Source organism: Microtus ochrogaster, chromosome X (genome assembly GCF_000317375.1).
Source record: "Microtus ochrogaster isolate Prairie Vole_2 chromosome X, MicOch1.0, whole genome shotgun sequence".
In the NCBI taxonomy this organism is placed as follows: domain Eukaryota; kingdom Metazoa; phylum Chordata; class Mammalia; order Rodentia; family Cricetidae; genus Microtus; species Microtus ochrogaster.
This window is the reverse complement of record NC_022026.1, coordinates 49,869,979-49,889,861: the sequence shown is the minus strand read 5'-3', so window position 1 is coordinate 49,889,861 and position 19,883 is coordinate 49,869,979. Positions and strand designations below refer to the sequence as shown.

Genomic DNA, 19,883 nt, shown 5'->3' with positions numbered 1-19,883 from the left:
GATGATTGACGTGGAAGACACTTAAGTTCTCCAGGTCAGGAGTACAAAATCACCTTTAGTGGCATAGCTTCATCAAACTCTGTCTTAAAACCAAATGACCACTGCAAAATTAATTAAGCAAACAACAAACAAAAAAGATCAAACCACGTTAACACTGAAAATAGACATATGCAAAGTCAGTTCAAGTGGATTGTTCCTTTCTATAGTCCTCTGGTAATAGAAAGTTGGTATTTTTCATCATGTTAATCAGCCACCTATTTTTTAAGGAGGTGCAGTAGGTCTCATGTAGTCCAGGCTAGTCTTGAACTTGATATGTAGTGAAAGGAGTCCTTGAATTCCTGATCTTTCTACTTCCAAGTCCTGAGTTCGAGGATTACAGGTGTGCACCAGCACATTCCTTTTTATATAACGATGGAAACTGAACCAAGGCCTTCATGTACTGTGCCAACTAAGTTATGGCCACAACCCCTGATCAGCCAGCTTTAAGACTATTTCCAGTGGTTTTGTTAGGCAGGGTATCCCAATCTGTATTTTTGGTGCTGAGGAGGGACTAGATCCCGGAGTTTCGTTCTTCCTCTTCATCTAGATACACAGCACCTGGGCCCACATACTGATTTATGAGTGAGTATTTGTGAAAAGTAGCATCATCATAGCCATAATAAGACATATGGAGGAGTTGGGAAATGAGTCAAATTTATTGAAAAAGGTGAGCATAAAAAAGTCAAGAGGTGTCATGTTGAAGGGATGCATAGAGACAGATGCTCTCAGATAAGGAGGAGTGCGGTGGAGCAAGGGGACTGTTAGATAAAAGCAGGGCTTGGGGAAACCCAGAAAAGTGCCCTCACGTTGTGCTCAAGTGCTCTCTCTTCCTCCCTTTTCTTCCGCTCTGCCTTAGTGCTCTGTTGCTCTGAAGAGACACCATGACTATGGCAACTCTTATAAAGGAAAGAATTTAATCAGGGCTGGCTTACAGTTGCAGAGTGTTTAGTCTATGGTAAGCATGGTGGCACACAGGCAGACATAGTGCTGGAGGAGTAGCCGAGAGTTCCAGATCAGGATCCGCAGGCAGCAGGAAGGAAGGCCATACTCTGGACTTGGGATGGGCTTTTTGAAACCTTGGAGCCCAGCCCTGTGACACACTTCTCCAACAAGGCCAGAGCTCCTAATCCTTCTCAAGTAGTACCACTTCCTGATGACTAAGAATTCAAAAATATTGTCCCCTCCCTTTCCCCTCCCTCTCCTTCCCTCCTGCTCCTCTCTCTCCCTCTTGCTCCCCTTTCCCTCTCCCCTCTCCTTCCCTCTGTCTCCCTTTCCTTTTATCTTTCCCGCTGTCTCCATCTCCCTACCTTTTCCCCCTCTTCCCCACCCTACCCTCCCTTTTACTGCCTCCCTCTCTGTCCCCTTTACTCTTCTCTCCCCTTCTTCCATCTCCCTCTCCCTCCCCCAGCCTGTCCTTCCTCTTTCCCTTTCCCCTTTCCCTATCTCACTTCCCTATCTCCACTTTTCTCTCTCCTCCCTCCTTTCTCATCCCTCTTCTCTCCTGCTTCCCACTTCCCTCTTTCTCCTTTCACTTTTATCTCCTTCTCCCTCCCTCTCCTCTCCCTTCCTCCATCTCTGTTGTTGTAAGAGTATGGGAGAGTAAGCATACCCAGAAGGTAGCCAGGGATCCCACTGTCCTGTGTAGGGATGGCCTGGCTAAGTAGGGGAGGAGGATTCAGGCCAGGGAAAGCAATCTTGGATTGGTCCTGATGGGAGCTTATGGTTTCCATAGGACACTACAGCAATCTGACTGGAATGCTGACTAGTATGAGCTATAGAAGTGGGGCTCTTTAACCTCCCATCTCCTGCTGTCTTAATGGGCTTCTTGTTACAGGGTGGTCAGAAACCCCTTGTCATTCAGCCAGCAAAATAAAATGCTTCTTTTTGTCTGATTCAGTTAGTATTTATTTAGTTGTAAAATAGGAACTTGCCATTAATGTAATTTAAGCAAGTTAAGCATCGATGAAGATGAGCTTCACAGAACAAGGTAATTATTTTAGCTGATAACTGATGTTGTTTGAAATGAAACATACTTCAGCATATGTTCTTTGTAAAATCCAGTTGCTATACAAAAGCACTTATACACATCTTTACTCCCCACTCCCAGCTATTATCATTACTTTAGTGCTATTGTTTTCACATGATTTTCTGTGCTTACACAAATACGTCTGCATGCACATGCATTCTTTCCTTCCTGGGATTGTATTAGTCCTTCACAGATTGATAGCTGAGTGGATTCTTTGTTTATCAATAAACATTTTCTGAATTCATGCTCTGTGCTCTCTCCTGGGTGACCAGGCATAGGTAAGCTGGTGATGGCACAGTTGGAGAATGTGTGTATCCATAAGATACACATATGGATATGCGTCTTTTGATATGCTATGGACACCTTTTCACATCAGAATTCATGCAATGGCTCGTATTTAATTACTAAGTATGCCATGATTTATTCAGACCCTCCCTCCTCGTGGACATTCGGGATGTTTTGCATGTCGATCTCTGTGCTATTAGAAACATGCTGCCCAAACCTTTTTACACACATGGCCTGGCTAGCTAAAACAGATGCTTTCTGTCTTTTGTAGACTAATGCATGAATTCTTTGTTCATAGAAATCTTTCCTCTACTGTTTGGTATGAATAATTACAGGTGGATGGTAGATTTGTAAGCGGAAACAGTTAGGAATAGATTATTATAGAAGTTCACAGACTTTCTGTGTTGCATTCTGGTGGAGAATGAGGACCCTTTCACACAATGGTAAGACTGCAGTGTCTGCCCTGTTTCCATCCCCCATAGTGTCAACAATTCAAGATTCTGCTTATGGTTTTGTTTCTTTTTTTAAGGGAGGGTCTCATTAGGTAGCCTCAGCTGGCTTGGAACTCCCTGTGTAGACCAAACTGACCTTTAGCGTGCAGCGGTCCTGCTTCTGACTCTGAACTGTTAGGATTATAGGCCTATGCCGCTATGTCCAGCCGATGCCATTGGGTTTTAAGCAGACATCTGTTATATTCGCTGTTTAGCACCATGCAGAAGCGTTATCTCACCTTTCCTCCACCATTTCTGTCCTAGCGTCTCTTTGACTGTCTGGGAATTTGTAGTCACAAAAGCATGACCTATAGGCAGTATGAGCATTAAGTATTCAATAGTTGATTAATCCATTCATTTGCCAGACACACACTGGTCTATATGCTGGGGATCAAGAACAGGTAAGAGAGGGTCACTGGCTCCAAGGGGGCAGCAAATTTCATCAACTGATGATGGTACTGTGTATATCTTCATTTACAACTGCCTTTCTTACCTGGAATATGATTCCTTCCAATGTGTTTCTGAGGCTTTATGTCTGTCCTTCATTTCTCTTGGGCCATTCACCTGATTTAGGACTGTCTCTCCCAAGCCATTCCCCATATCTCTGACATTAGCTACTTTCCTCTAAGTTATTTTTCTTCTCACCCTCTATTCCATGCTTCCCTATCCAGAGATTTTTCTCCCAATTCTCATTATCCATAAAATGGAGTCCTTATTCTTGACACCCAGAGTGCCCCATGGAGATTCTGTCTTAACTTCCTTCTTGGTAGAATCTTGGGCTGATACCTAACTCATATGCCTTAGACAAGTTAGTCTTTCGCTGCTTGTCCCCAAAGATGTGGTCAACACACTGAGCCTCATAGGCTTGGTGTGAGTAATAAGGGAAGGTACTTAGGCCTTGAGAGGGAAAATAGTTCCTTTTACATAGAAGATGTTAGATGTTCATTCCCTTCATATCCAACAAATGAAGTTGATTTTCCTTATGTAATAGTTGGCTCTGTCTGTCTCCCTTATCACCTTCCATGGCTCAGAGGCCCTAAGAAATGAATCCCCACTGCTTCTACATCTTCCTTTTAGGACAAAATCAGGACTAGAATAGCTTTCTCTGCTGTCCCCATAGCCCTTGCCTTTGAAGTAGCAGACAAACGGATTTCCTGTTTTCTGCCATACAAAGCTGTTGACTGTGTATGTCCCTTTGGGAACAAAACAGACGCATTTCTAGGGACTGCACAGTTCTGGCGGTGCTGATTAGATTACACACTGCATATTTCCATTGCAACAGGCCAGTTGCAGCCAAGAGGGCTTTGCAAAGAAAGACCTAGGTGGTCCCTTTGTTCTGGAGTCTGCCTGTCTTCTGAAGTGCCCTTCCTCTGAGATACAGCACTTTCAGTCTGATACGTGGCAATATTTCTAGTAGAGGGCATGGTGCAGAGTTCATGCCTCTTTCCTTTCATCCAGAATCCACTCAATGTCCAAAGTGCCACGTGCTACTCTCCACATTGATTTAATTTGGTTATATTGCTTTTACATCCTGTGATGTGAATTCTACCTTTTTACATAAATGGAAGCTCCTAACTCAAGGACAGCTTCTTCAACTCATTAACTTGGGGAGTTGTTGCACCACCCCCACCCCGGAAGTGTCTGCTAGTGCACCACGCCATGTCATTGTCTTCTTCATCCTCTTGTTCCCAGGATCCTGTCTGCAAAGCTCAGCTCTACTGAACACCACTGTCCCACAGGCCTGTGAAACAGAACCACAGCATGGCAGCATTTAGCTGGGTTATATGTTGTATGTTGAGATAATCCTGTCAGGTATTTGCTCCTATGGCTTCTTGTCCTTGCTGGAAAAGATACTGAACATGGGCACCACAGTAACATGCTAATCTTGATGTTCTTTGAACAATACATCAGTCTAGATGTCTGTCCACATTGGCTGCCTGTTAGAGTCACCTAGGGAGCTTCCACAACTTCAGATGCCCAGACTACATTTTACGTCATTGGCATCTGAATTACTAGAGGTGGGCCCTAAGCATTTTTCTCTTTTTTTTCCCTCAAAAATGTGTTTATGAAAATTTCAAATTACGGAAAATTTAACAATACTAGCACCCTCACATAGATTCCCCAATTGTCACCCTTCTTTTGATTTTTATTAAATAAACCCAGAGTAAGTTGCAAGCATTAGGACACCGCCCCTAAATACTTCCGAATATTTTTTTTTCTGAAAATGAAAAGCATTATGCGGTATAACTGCAATAGAATTAACATGTTCGGGAAAGCAACATTAATGTAACATGGTTATCTGGAATTAACTCATGCTCAATTTTCCCCAGTACTCCCAATAATTTCTGTGGCGGAGCCAGGGACCTGCTCCCTCCACATGGTAGTGCTCACAAAAGTCTTCCAATAATTGCATAGAATGTTTCTATAGAAACATGAGGTAGCAGTCTTTTCGTCGCTTTACTTTTTTCTTTCATTTTTGAAAAGAAATTTATTTTCCTAATACATATTCTGATTATTGTTTCACCTCTCCCCCACTTTCTTTCTGTCTCTTATGAAAAAATAAACAGGAATCTAAGGAATAAGAATTAAATAAAGCAAACACAAATAAATTAGAATAGAACAAAACACCAAACAAGGAGGAGGGCCAAAGAGAAAGCACAAGAAATACATATAGATACAGAGGTACACATCTTGGCACATATGGGAATCCCATTTGTGGGCTATCGGGTTTGTTTTGTTTTGTTTTGTTTGGGGAGTGTTTTGTTTTTTCGGAGTTGAAGCCCGTGTTTGTGCATGGTTCTCTGTAGCTGTAGCTTATCAGAAGAGGCATGGTTTCTGTCAGTTTGCCTCTCGATTGGTGATGTTAACTTTGATCCCTTGGGCAAGGCTGTGCCTGCCAGCTTTCTCCATTCTAAAAGGACTGTCTTCCTTTTGTAATTTATGGTAATTTGAGGGAGAGACGTAGAGGTTCTGTAGATATTCTGTTTCTCTGTAGGCATTCACGCAGTGGTTTCAGGAGACATTGATTCTGGCCAAAATCAATGGTTACTATGATGCCTACAAAATTGAGATCATATGTGTCTACATTGCTTTACGTTATTAGTCAATATTCTTTTGTTCTAGAAAGAGCTTTTGCTTCTCATTCCATAACTCTCTACTCTTAGCTGCCTGCCTGTCTAGCTTGCTACCTGTTGAACATATCAGACAAATTGTAATCTACCCTCCTGTACATGACATTCTGAAGCTGATACTTCATAAATTTGGACACAACCATTTTAGTCTCATCTGGTATTTTGTTTTTACCAGTACTGGAAGAAAAAGTTTTCTGTGGCGATCTAGTTGCTCAAGGGCTACCATGTAGGAAGGCATCAGTAGTTTCCTGAAAGGTCCCAAGGTGATGTCAGTCTGTAGCCTGAGAGTCAGTGGCTTTGCATCCTCTAAGGAGTGATCGCCTGTTCCTGTAAGGTGTTTTCCTAGTGCCTAAATTTGTGGTACTGAGTCATTACCTCGGGTTTAGATTTTTGTGAACATTATCACATGAAGAGAAAGCAAATCCTTGGCCCCACCATGAAAATTGTGTTCAATAGGTCTAACCTGCACTGTAAGATTTTGGTACAGGTGGTTTCCTGAACAGTCTAGGGAGTAATCCTGGAAACAGGAAATTCGGGGCTTCTGATTTTACTTTTTGACTATAATAGTACTTTTTCTTTTGTAATTTTGTTACTAAGTAGTGTTCTCTCTCTCTCTCTCTCTCTCTCTCTCTCTCTCTCTCTCTCTCTCTCTCTCATCACAGGCATGTGTCAGTGTGGCGTTTATGTGGTGTTGGCATTAAACCCAGGACTTTTCACATGCTAAGTAAGCATACTACCAACAGAACCACACCCTCAGTATCCAAATAGCAAAGAATTTAAGCCCTCCTATTTTGTGTGAGTGTTGGGAATTGTCAGTTTACCCAAAGACTGTCTGTCTTTCTGTTCGTGATGTTATTTGTTATAATTTGTCATCATTGAACAGAATTGATATGGTGACGTTTTCACATGCCACAAGACTGTAAGGCGAAGGGTCTAAGCCATCAGTGTGGGCCTGTTCTGAGACTGGAGTCATGGTGTGGTTTCCAGTTCCAGCCTCTTCGTTTTTAGAGGAGGGGGAATATTCTGCAGTGTATCCCCACATAACTGGTGAATTTCCTCTAAGGCAGGGTCCTGTAGGCTCTGGTTCCCAGGAGCTGCTGGGAATGTTTGTGATTTAGGTCTTTTCACTTCCTGGTTTTAACTCTTAGCCATGAACTATGCTAGACCATTCAGTTCTTTAAAATATCATTACTACTACTACTATTATTATTAGTGTGTGTGCATATGTGTGTACATTTGTGTACGTACAACTTTGTGGAGTCAGTTCTCCTTCTCTTTCTCCTTTTATATGGATTCTGAGGATCCAAACACTTACCCACTGGGCTGCTTCTCCGACCCCTACACATGGTCCTCTATGAAGCCTCAAGACAGAGCTGAGATTTATTTTAAGAACAGACAGATGGGTGGGACAGCATATTCTCTAGAATTATGTCAACAGGTTTGAAATACTAAAAGCTTCTACTTATAAGCTACAAAATCTCCGGTGAAATAATTGATTGCTATGTCCTCCCCAAACTCGTTGTCTATAAAAAGAGAGCCAGCATTCTGAAATGATCAATCTGAAATGAAACGGCACAATACAGGTAAAGTACCTAATAGTCTTCAGCATTGAGTATAAGTTCTCAATGAATGTTAGCTGGTATTATTTTCTTAATCAAGTTCTTTTAGGAATGGACCGTGGCTGCTAGCTCTAGTGAGAGAGTTGAGGTTGTGCCTGCCTTGCTATATGTCTGTGCACATGGGCTTGCATATGAGTACATATTTATGCATGTGTATTTCAGGGCCAAACACGCTACAAGGCTATTAAGTACAAATGTAGCAAATATGCATTATGAAATTCTCTTTGGTTCTACGTCTTTGATGAGCCATATATGCATCTGTATTTGCACGTGCCTTATGTCCATCCCTTCCTTCATTTATGCATGAGAAGTTAGAGTGGCCTTGCCTTGGAAACATGTAAGTGACATAAGCAGTGGCAGTGATCTTGCCATGAATAATAAAAACACTTATGATCCATTTTATGGTTTTTCCAATGTCGATGTATATTGTTGATGATACTTATTATGTGTGTCACCAGTTGGTCTGAGCAGGAAGATGGTGGCTGAAAATACGATAGTCTAAATCCCAGATATAGGCAAGTCATGTTTGTTTCCAGTTTTCAACAACAGAAACAAAAACACCTCCGAAGGAAGTGATGACCTCACTACCTTTTCAAGGAAGGTCATGGTTTACTAGTAAATGCCAGCGAAATAAGAGGGCAAGAAAAACTGGTAAGAGACGCCCTGAAACTTTGGATCTTATGCTAGGTGAATACAGTTGGAATGTAATTTCTCCCAAGTTCATGTTCCTCCTTACCCTCAAACTGGCTTGTCAAGCCAGCACTCACGTTCAGGTCATTGATATACAGAGGCCCAGAAAAACGGGAGACCTACAGTGAAGTGTTGGGGTGATGCCACAGTGTTACAGGAAGCCACTGATTCAAATCGCAGAGAATTTGGGACTAGTGAATTGATTCGGTTGATCTGGGACTGGAGCGAGACTCTGAACACAGGCCAAGGATATTCTGCCACTTACTAGCTTAGTGATCCCGAGTAAATCACTGATCTCTGGTTTCCTTATTTGCAAAATGGCTGCTCATCCCCGCTCTTTTCTTTATAACTCATGCAGTTGAGGTACAGTGATATTGATATCAGGAGGGGTGATGACCCATGCGTGTAATCCCAGCATTTGGAAGGCAAATACAGGAGGGTCGTGGATTTGAGGACAGTCTGGAGTACCTAGGGAGACCATGGTTCAAGCAAAGAAATGAAAAGCTAGCCTCGTGTAGGGAAAATAAGACTTTCTGCATGGGTTTAAGTCAGGTGACCTTTAGCGTCAGCTGCCTCTGAATCCTTCTTTGTGCCCTCTAGGGCTTTTCTTGGTATGTTGACAGTGTGCATTACAGGATGCTATGGCACCAGTTATGTAACCTCCTCAGAACCATTTAAGAAATATAGACTAGCCTGGCAGAGAGAAACTAGTGAATTCATCATTGTTTTGGGACCATACAAACCGAATGCATGGATTTGGTTGAGGTGAAGTCAGATGATTCCATTCGAGCACCTAAATCTGTTGCAGATAGTCTTTTCTCTAAGAATATATCACCATGGCCTTTGCATTTTGTACAGTGTTGGGCTAGGTATTACTTTTAAAAAATATTTATTCATGTGGTTTTATGTACATATGTATGCCTAAGTGTATGTATATGTACCATGGGTACATGCATGTCTTTGAGAAGGCAGAAGAAGATGTTGGGGCCCCTAGACTTGACTTTACAGGGGGGTCATGAGCCACCCTATGTGGGTCCTGTGAACTGAACCCAAGTTCTCTGCAAGAGTGGCAAGTATTATTAATCTTAGAGCCTTATTTAAATATAAGTTTAATTTTTTGAAAATTTAGTGAGATCTAATCATATCTGCCCTCCCATTTCCTGCCTCCAACTCTCCATGCCCCCCCAACCCCTCTCCCAAATTCATGTCAATGCACTAAGTTCAGTTAGTGCTTCTCATATTGCATGTCTGTTGGGGACATTCCACTGGGGAATGGGAAACCTACCCATAGCCATACTCTCAAAAGATAATGACCCTCCCTCCCCCATCATTCATTGGCGGTAGCTCCTAAGTAAGTCTTGGTGCCTGCAGATCATCCAAGGTGGAATTCCGGCTGGCTTGACCAAGCTTTAGTGCAACGGAGAGCTATGCATATAACCCAAGTCTTTAGAAAGACAGCAGGCTCTACTGCAGAGCCTATGACTTCCCCAGGTATGTAATTCCTCCTGTGGAGCAGGCCTCAAATACAGTCAGAAAGCAGGGGCTTTGCTGTGCTTTCTCATAACAGCCATGCTGCTATCATTCTGGTGGACATGTCTCTCCTGGTAGGTCAGCATCACAATATGCAGAGTCCAGCACGGGGTAAGAGCACCCATGCCTTTCCCCCCAGCAGCCTGCATAACACCTCCTGGCACTGTGAAAGCTAGTCAACTCAAGTTTTCTCCTTGGTGAGACTGATTTTGTTTATGATCTGCAGCTAGTAGGTGGTTCCCTCAGCAGTAAGGGTCTAACCACCTAGTTATGGAGGATAATTAAGGGCAAAGACACTAGTCTGTATTGTTCTGGGGATTTGGGGGCCTCCCTGACCAATAACTTATGTGTAGGTATCCCATGTCTTGTACTGTGACTTTCATTTGATAAGCCATGTCTTCTACCCATGCAGGACAAAAATACAACAAATGTGTATTTTGAAACTTGTTCATTAACTAGTGTATTTTCATAAGTCTTTCTCATAGATTCTTAGTTTTGATTTAACAAGCCAGTACCACTTCCTCTCTCCTGTTCCTCCTTCCCATCCCTGATTAGCCCTTTAACCCTCAGGATCCCCCCTTTTCTCTCATTTCGCATGTGTTTTACTATCCTTCCACTCATTTTTTTAAGTTGGGTTCTGAGTGGTAAGGTTTCAATGACCCAAGATACCCTCTTCATTTGGATTAGCCTTCCCCCTCCTCCCCTAAGTTCCGCCCTGCTCGGCACATCTCCATGCTTAAGCCTTTCTGCGCACAGTGTTCCACTTCGCTACTTCATCTTACATATAATCTAAATTTCCTGACTTCGGCTAGAACCCTCTGAGGCTATCAGCACTAAGTCATCTTGGTCTGTAGTTGGTGGTTTCTGTGGTTCTATCAGTTTTCAGACATTTGTTATTTTGTATCGTGCTTAGAGTTGTGTCTTGGGAGTTCATTTTAGCCTAAAATTAGATAATGGAGGTGAGATGGCTCGGTACATAAAGGCACCTGCCCCCAAGCTGATGGCCTGAGTTCAGTGCTCGGGATCCACATGGTGGAAGGAGAGAACTCACCTCCACAAGTAGCTTTCTGACCCTCGTGTGCACACTGTGGCGCATGTATAATTCTTCCAGCCCCTGTGATGAAGTAAAATGTAAGAAAAATTAGAAAATGAAAACTTATAAGCTCATAGAATTTCATCTTAAGGAACGTATATGGGGCAGGGGGCAGGAGAGGACAACCATGATTGCCTTGTTGCTCAGATTTTCTTTGCTAGAATGAGAACTATGTATCTTTTACAACGCCCAGAATTTGCTTTCTCTTCTGTATTGTTGGGAGCTATAGAGCAGTAGTGGTAGTTTTTTTGGTTTTGTGTTGGAAATAGAATCTTACTTAATAGCCTACATTGACTTGAAACTTAGGATCCTCCTGTCTCAGTCCTCTGGGCTCTGGGATTACAGATGTGTCCCTTCATGTCCAGCTTCGGGACAGCATGTGTTGCACCGAATGTCAGTCTTCTAGCCTTGGTCTTCAGAGAAGCAATATGCAGTGGGATTCCTCTGGCCCATGCCGAGCCAGGCCACAGCGCGTCCTCTGGCCCATGCCGAGCCAGGCCACAGCGGGTCCTCTGGCCCATGCCAAGCCAGGCCACAGCGCGTCCTCTGGCCCCTGCCGAGCCAGGCCACAGCGCGTCCTCTGGCCCCTGCCGAGCCAGGCCACAGCGGGTCCTCTGGCCCATGCCGAGCCAGGCCACAGCGGGTCCTCTGGCCCATGCCGAGCCAGGCCCTCCTTACAAGGTTGTGTGACTCTGTTAAGTCAGCTGACAGGACACATTGCTAGACTAGAATGTGCCTGGGAGCTCTGAGTCTGTTCTGAATAAGATTCAGTAACTTGTGACTTTGCGCAAAAAGTGGAGATCTTTAGTGTAGTAGCTGAAGATGTGATTAGACAAGATATTGATTCTGAACTTCTGCCCTCCTCTTTGTAGTCAAGCCTGTTCTTCCTTAGGGAGGTACACACAGAGAAAAACGAAAGCGAGAACTAGGTCACGGGCTTTTGAAAAATATTGATCAGGGAGCCCACAGATGTAGTTCCAACACCTTCCCTTTTGTGTGATGTCATGCTGGGGGTAGGGCTAATGTACCCCTACAGGGACTTCCTTTTCAAGGAAAAGCTTAGAAAAGAAAAAGAGTCTCCAAAGGCAGTACCCAGAAATAATGCCGGCCTTTCTAAATGCCCTTCTTTGAAGTCGTGATCCTGTTGATTTTCTAGGCCATGCACTGGCATGAAGGGATGGTGTGAGGTGGTCAGCTATGAGCCATGCCTATCTCAGTTCTTAGCCGTCATATACCTCTCCCTGGCTCCTACCACTCCTGCTGCATGCCATCCCGCATGCATGGTTTTTATGCCCACGATGCACATAGGCAGTATGAATGTTCTGTAAACAGTAGCATTTATATTTGTACCAGCTTCAAGTCTGAGGCTTCCTGGTGGGACCCATTGTGTAAATGTCATGGTGTCACCCTAACTGTCCTCTAAGTGAAGTATGGCTCTGACTTTTAACCTTGCCTTGCCTGGGTATGTTCTGTGGAGACAGCCAGGAATCTTGCTAATGCATCCCCTGGGGCGCAAATGGCTATGTTGAACCCCATGGGACTTTTGAAATGGTACCAAGAATAGCAGAAATCAAATTGGCTTTGGGTTATCAGGCCTGAGGTTCAGTGTGTTGAAAGGGTAACATTAGTAAGAGAAAGGCCAGGACACTTTCTCATTTACTTTGCACACTTGGGGGAAGTGCTCTTTGCCTTGCTAGCATCAGAAGTAGACCGTTCTTATTTCTTTAGCAGATCACATCAGCTTTCATATCAAATCAACAGCAACAAATAGAAAGGGCCACCATCTAAGGAAGTGCATCTAAGGCAACACTGTGCTCCAGTGCTCCGGGGTAGGCTTTTTGCCTTCTGTACCAATGGATCAGTTTCTCATGTCCATGGGCTTCTGACCCAGCAGCTTTTCAAAGCACCAAGAAGCATTGCTCTGCTTTCTAGCGCCTCTCTAAGAGACCAGGGCTGCTATGCCTCTAGTGATGCCCCGGAAAGCACATTTGAGACAAATCGGCTTACTTTGCCTGCATGCCTAGGAAGCCTCTCTTTAAAACCTTAGTGTGGCCTATGGGAGAAGAACCATATCTAAATATCTTGCTTTTCCTATCCAGGAGAGCGACGGAGACGCCGATGCCAGGTGGCGTTCAGCTACCTACCCCAGAATGACGACGAGCTGGAGCTAAAAGTTGGAGACATCATAGAGGTTGTAGGGGAGGTAAGCAAGTTGACACTGTTGCCTCCATGGGGCTGTCAGCCCAACCTGTGCACCCAGTCATGAAGAGTCTTTGCTGCGCAGGTGCAGGCCCATTGGCCTTGGCAATGGATGTTCAAACTCCAAGAGACTCTAGAGACCATCTAGTTGAGTCTCCAAGGCAAATTGGTTTTGGCAGGGGAATTCCTGTAGGCCAGATTGGGGTCGTATGTGGGGCCATCTGAAGCCATTGCTCTTGTAACATAACACTGAGACCCTTTGAAATTTCAGTGCTGTGTCGTCAGCATTCCTGTCTTCTAGTTATTGATGGACCCTGAATGGATGGATCCACCTCTAGAGCAGGGGTTCAGTTTTCATTGTGGAGAACAATGGATTCAGAGAGAATGAAAGTGGCATGTGACATTTATTAGACCAAGTATGTGACAGGTATCAGAAATAAGGTTTTTGTTTTGCTTTGTTTTGTTCCTGTAACCCTGACTAGGGGTGGCAAGGGGATGAAGAAAGGATAAACCACAAGGACTCCTAGAAAATCTCAGATTCAGTGGACTGAGCTCTTTAATGGAGATGCATTCACCCCATCCCACCCCCAAAAAACAAAGAAAACCCAAAACTCAGTGTATTTATTATACAGAATTGACCAGAAAAGCGGGTTATTGCATAGAGCTTAACAAGGGGGAGGGGGTCATCACATACAGGCAGAGGAGGAGACAGGGATATTTATAGAACTGATCAAGAAGACGGGTTTAGCAAATCTCAGTGGGCGCAGTTTGTAGGGGAGCAGCCATCAGGCCTAAACATGGGACCTGGGGAAGAACGCTACAGTGGACATTTTCTGCACCCACTGTCAGCATTTGCTATCCACCAGAGAAGACTTTGTCATTTCTATGAGCCATAGCTAGGGAAGATTTTTTTTTTTTTTTTACTTCCATGAGTCTGAGGCATTGGGGTCTTTGATAGGGCCGTGTTTATGGCAACACTACACGTTCACTCAGGACTTCATCGCTCCCTACAGTGCTTTCTTTGTTGTTGTTCTGGTGGGAAACCCTAGGCCTTGTCACATAGGAGCTCCGTTCCTAGCGCTGTGATGAGGTTCTTCACACCAACCCACTTTATCATCCTGATCACTTTATGGTGTAGATGAGCAAAGACCTTCAAGATATTCTGGCAGAGGCAGGGCTAAGGGGCAAGACAGATCCATTGACTGGGGACACCCTCAGTCTCCTGTGCCATTTTCTCCTGAGTGTTTGATCCTATCTATCCAAAACGAGCCTTATGGTAAAATGTTCCTGGAGATAGTGTGTGGGCTGCTTGGGCTCTACTCCCTCAGGCTTTGAGCATCTTGTGCCTTGGACTTAGGACCTCATCATTCTGGTTCAACATTTGGCTCTCTATATAAAAAGAATTAAGTTTTCCACTTGCTTGTATTTCCTGGACATCAGTTGACTTTACAGAAGCTCATGGTTTATAGAAAGTAGAGGAGTCTGGAAGTGAGCTGTCACGTGGGCAGAAGTCAGGTTTGAAGGCTCACTGACACCTAACCTGGCTTTAGCGCACCAGGAAGAGATCTGTAAGGTGGGAAGGCTGGCTCCGAGAGAGCGCTGGAAGAACAAAGGTTTGAGAAAGATGAGAGGGATGAGGAACTTGATGAAGATGGCCGACTTGGATTCCAAAGCCTATAGTGAGCAGTGCAGCAATGAAATGGAGACTTTGGGGTTATCTTTTCCAGAGAACAGATCACTTGCATCTCTGCTAGTCTGTTTGTTTTTATTGCAACCTGATAAGGATCACTCGAATTGCTTTTGTTTTCTCACTTGTCAAACAAATATATGTGTCTCTAGGGAAGCAGTTAATGGGGTTCCTAACGTGGCCCTGGGAGAATGTGCTTTAACTCCCGTTGTTTCTAAGTTTCAGATGATCTGTGCTAATATGTTACTGATGTCAGGCAGGGCACATAGGAAATATTTATTGAAATTACGTGAGTAAGAAATGGAGACTGAGCAGAACGTCAATTTTGCGATGGGCTTTGTGGGAGCCTAGGCAGTTTGGATGCTCACCTTACTAGACTTGGATGGAGGTGGGTGGTCCTTGGACTTCCCACAGGGCAGGGAACCCTGATTGCTCTTCAGGCTGACGAGGGAGGGGGACTTGATTGGGGGAGGGGGAGAGAAATGGGAGGCTGTGGCAGGGAGGAGGCAGAAATCTTTAATAAATAAATAAATTAATTAATTAATTAAAAAAGAATGAAGCAAAAAAAGATGACTCCTATAGAAGAAATTCTACAGTAAAAAATAGTTGTGTCCAATAAAATGTTAAATTATTGGTGTATGATTCGAGGTAATTAAACAAAGAGAACAAAAAAGAGGAAAAATTACAGTAAGTTATAAAATATAGAAATCACATCGGAAAGCTTATTAAGGTGCCAGGTAAGGTGGTATGTGCTTTAATCCCAGCACTCTAGAGGCAGAAGAAGCAGGATCTCTTGAGTTCAGACCACCCGAGCTATATAATGAAACCCTATCTCAGAAAACAAACAAATAAAAAATATGAGGAAGCCGTTAGAACAGTGCCCGATGACACTTGGATTTGCCATAAATACGAACCCCATAATGGAGAATAGTATTTTCATTTTTGTTGTTGGTTTGAGACAGGGATTCACTAGGTAGATCCAAGCTGGCTTTGAGCTTGGGTTCCTACTGCCTCGGTCTTCTGAGTGCTGGGTTTCAGGCATATAGTACCATGTCTGTCCCTGGAGAAAAAAAATTAGCTATGTGAAAATCTCCCACCTTGCTATTTATTAAAGAAGTGTAAATTAAGAGAACAGTTAGTAGGTTTCAGCTGATTAAAATCAAAGAAAAATCTACTGGTCAGATGATTGGCAATGCCTAGGGTAACTGGTGAATTTGTTTAACTGTATGATACTTACATGAAGGACTATCAATAGCTATAAAATATGAATAAAGTATGACTCTGATTTCATTTCTAAAAATTTATCTGCAGAAAATGGTTAACAAAAATGTACACAGAAAAAATGTGTTGGTTGTAGCATTGCTTGTAATAATGAAAAATAATCAAGAAAAGGAATTAAATTGTTTTATCTAACTAGAAGACATGAAGTCATTAAGAGGGTTCACACAGAGCCCTTTAAATATTAATTTATTATGATGTTTTGCATTATAATTATTGGTTATATTCCTCTTAGCTGAGAGTTTTCAATGGCAGAGACCTGGCTTTTATCTGTCTCTGTATTTGTGGTACCTGGAATAGTGCCTGAATCCTAATGTGTACCTTAATAAATGCTTGCTGAATAACTAAGTGAATAAATGGAACTCTAAAACAGCTTGTTGCAAAATAAACGGACAGATTCGAACAGAAAATTGCACACACTAGGATATAATCATGTGAAATAGATCTATATACATGTGATCCAAGATTGAAAATGGTCTTGTCAAAGAAGATGCTTTTTCCTTTACTGGCATAATGATGCTTTAAGAACACAAGAAACATGATCGATACATTTCTAAGAAATACTATATACTTCTGCTTGTCAGCTGCGAGGGAAGGGGGCCACGGGTTGTCTCGAGGAGCAATTGCTGCACTTGGGACTAGACTCGCCTAAAGGACACAAGCCATTGGCCATCCCCTGCAATTCCAGATTCTGTTTTGCTCATTTCCAGCTGGATTCTAGGCTGCATTTGTAGTTTGCTTCACCAGGAAAAGGGAGAAAGAAAGCCACGGAGTCTAAAGGTTAACCTTTTAATCTATAATTTCAAAATTGTACCAAGACTTCTCTCCTGTTTCAGCTGATCTCCCAGGTGTTTTGTCATTAGCAGTGTATAAATATCTGTCCTTGAGAGACGAATGTTGTATATGTGCTTATGGGCAGTCTCTTCTCCTCCCCTAGAGCAGCAGGTCTCAGCCTGTGGGCCCCGGCCCCTTTGGGGTCACATATCAGATATCCTGCATATCAGATATTTACATCACGATTCATAACTGTAGCAAAGTTACATGATGAGGTAACAACAAAATAATTTTATGCTTGAGGGTCACCACAACATGAGGAATTGTATTAAAGCGTCACAGCATTAGGAAGGTACTAGGCCTGAAAAAAAATATCCCAAGTAAACAAAATCCTTTAAGTCCTAGGGACAGATGAAGGTTAGGAAGCAATTAAAGCTTTGTGATACTGTTGAAACAAGCAATGTCTTAATGAACTGCAACATATTAGAGCTGGAGAGGTAACTCAGTGGTCAAAGGTACTGGCTGCTCTTCCTTCCAGAGGACCTGGGTTCAATTTCCAGCATCTGCATGGTGTCTGACAATCATTCATAACTCCCGTCCCAGAGGATCCAGTGTCCTTTTCTGGCCCCCAGGGGCACTAGGCATGCACATAGTACATAGACATACATGCAGACAAAACACCCATATGCATAAATAAATAAAATAAAACTGTGAGAGTACAGCATAACTGTATCTATAAATATTATAATTGCCTCTTTATTGATTGCTAGTATTAGAGTTGTTCACATAAAAATGCAACCTATTTTTTAGTCCCTGACATACAGCTCTTAGGATTTTGACTGTGTATGGTAGTTTTTAGAAAACAATTGAGTCACAGAATTTTAAAAATTATATATGTATCTTAATATCTAATACTAACTTAAAATATCACAATCTATGTTCATTTTCAACATTGTCATAATATAGGGTTAGGCCTACATCCAATATTTATTGTATTCGTGTGTGTGTGTGTATCCAAGGATTTTTCCCTGAGTATTTGTTGCTGGTTTGAGTTCCTTGCTGTGGATCCTGTGTCTCTTTCTGATTTTGCACTTTTTAAAAAAGTGGGTCAGTAGCAATGTAAATGAAGCCATTACAGTACACTATCCTTCTGAAGTTCTGAGGCTCGCCACCCCCATTCTTTTCAGGTTGGCAGCTATTCTTTTTTTCACCCTTCAAATCCTTACCTTCTTCCTTTCCTAGCACTGCCTTTCTCTTCACACACCTGCTTTTGCACTATGCAACCAAGCACACGCCCCTGGAAGGCCTAAAAGGTTTGGGAAGAAACAATCTTGGGCCCCTGGTAGGAGAAATAACAGTTCACTTGTCTGGCAGAAATTGACTACCAGCCTGCAGCCCTCAGCCCTGGTGAAAGAAGACAGCAAGCAACCCCTGAGTGGACAAAGCGGAGCTTGTGCTGGAGAGCCTCCACCCCACTTCCACCTCTTGTCTGGAGAGCAGGCAGTTCAGCCATAGGAAAAGCCATCACCGAAACCTTGAATCAAGCTGGCAGTGTGGAAGGAGAATGGCAAGCTGTAAATTCCTGGGTGGATGGATGTTTTTCCTTCGATTTTTAAATAAGTCATTATGAATACTCACTTGGGTCATTCTGGTCCAGAGTGGAGAAGACAGAGAAATGCTAGTGGAGTTCTCATGACAGACAATACATATGGTGTGGGGACAGAGTTTCTGGGCGCAGACTCTGTGGTCCCTTGGAGTTTTCCCCTTTTGTTCTTGAAGACTGCCTTGCAGCTTCTGTTTGGTTTTATTTTGTTTTGTTTTTCTATCTGTGTCATCTGGAGTCTAAAGAAGGAGTTTTCTTTTCTTTTTTTTTCCTGTGTTAGCTGAGGCTGATCTGATATCTTCCGCAGTGGCAATGTGCGGAAATTTTTCTTTTCGTATGCTTTTTTGTGATTAATTCAGGAGACATCTCTCAGAGCTCGCCGGTCAGGCCGGCTGGTGAATGAGGGCTGCAGACTCAGAATTAGAGCCTACACTAGCTTTGCGGTTTGCAAAGATGCTAACTTGCATGCTCCAGAACTGTCTGCCTTCCTCTTCTTATGCCCATAGAAGGAGATTGGAGCCGCTCATCTCGAGCTAAGCAGGCTCTTGAAATGCTTTAAACCTTCGCTCAGCCAGATAAACCTCTGCGTGGGTGGATGGCTGCTTCCTCCTCCTTTCACTCTTGCTCAAGAGAAGTCAAGTTCAGTGTTCTCTTTCTCAGCACATATACTAAAATTTGGTGAAGTTCATTAAAAGCTAACTGGGCCAAATTGGTGGTGGCTCACATCTTTAATCCCAGCACTCTTGGGAGGCAGAGGCAAGCAGATCTCTGTGAGTTCAAGGCCAGCCTGATCTATAAAGCAAGTTCCAGGACAGCCAAGGCTGCTACCCAGAGAAACTGTGCTGTCTCCAAAAACAAACAAACAAACAAAAATAAAACAAAACAAAAGCTGATAGGTCAATCGGCAATCCAAACATGCCCCCATTCCCCACCATTACTTAAGAAGCACTTCCATTTCTTATTTTAAAAGGCTACATATAATACAAAAATCCTGGTATTGGAGTTTGATCATCTAAATAACTCCAGCTGTTCTACAGTTGTCTCTGTTTAATTTAGTGGGGAACACATCTATTTTCCTAGTGGGTCCAGGTCCTGGAGCATTCATACTATGGGTAGGGATGCCATGTTTAGAAGAGACAGTAAGCTGAGTGTAGTGATGTATGTCTATAATTCCAACATCTGGGCGGAGGTAGGGGGATCAGTTATTTGAGGTCCTCATTAGCTACAGCAGTAAGTTTGAGGCCATCCTAAGCTCAATGAGACCCGATCTCAAGTAACAACAGCCTCAAGTGAAGAAAAGTAGTTATATTTGAATCATCAGCATACAGTACAGGTCACAACTGAAAGTGAGTTCAGATATATTTATGGCAGACATGGATAACTATGAAACTTCCCAAATATTTAAATGCTTTCACCATGCGAGAGGCCGTATTTATAG

General features: G+C 43.1%; 1 protein-coding gene across 12 annotated transcripts in view; it reads left to right on the top strand.

Moving 5' to 3' along the window:
• Positions 1–19,883, top strand: part of Sh3kbp1 (SH3 domain containing kinase binding protein 1) — a 337,374-nt gene that overhangs the window by 155,753 nt on the left and 161,738 nt on the right. For all 12 annotated transcript variants that reach the window (XM_026784803.1, XM_026784804.1, XM_026784809.1 and 9 more), the window contains one exon: positions 13,004–13,107. In XM_026784803.1, the coding sequence (XP_026640604.1) occupies positions 13,004–13,107 (104 nt within the window). The remainder of the gene's footprint in view (positions 1–13,003; positions 13,108–19,883) is intronic.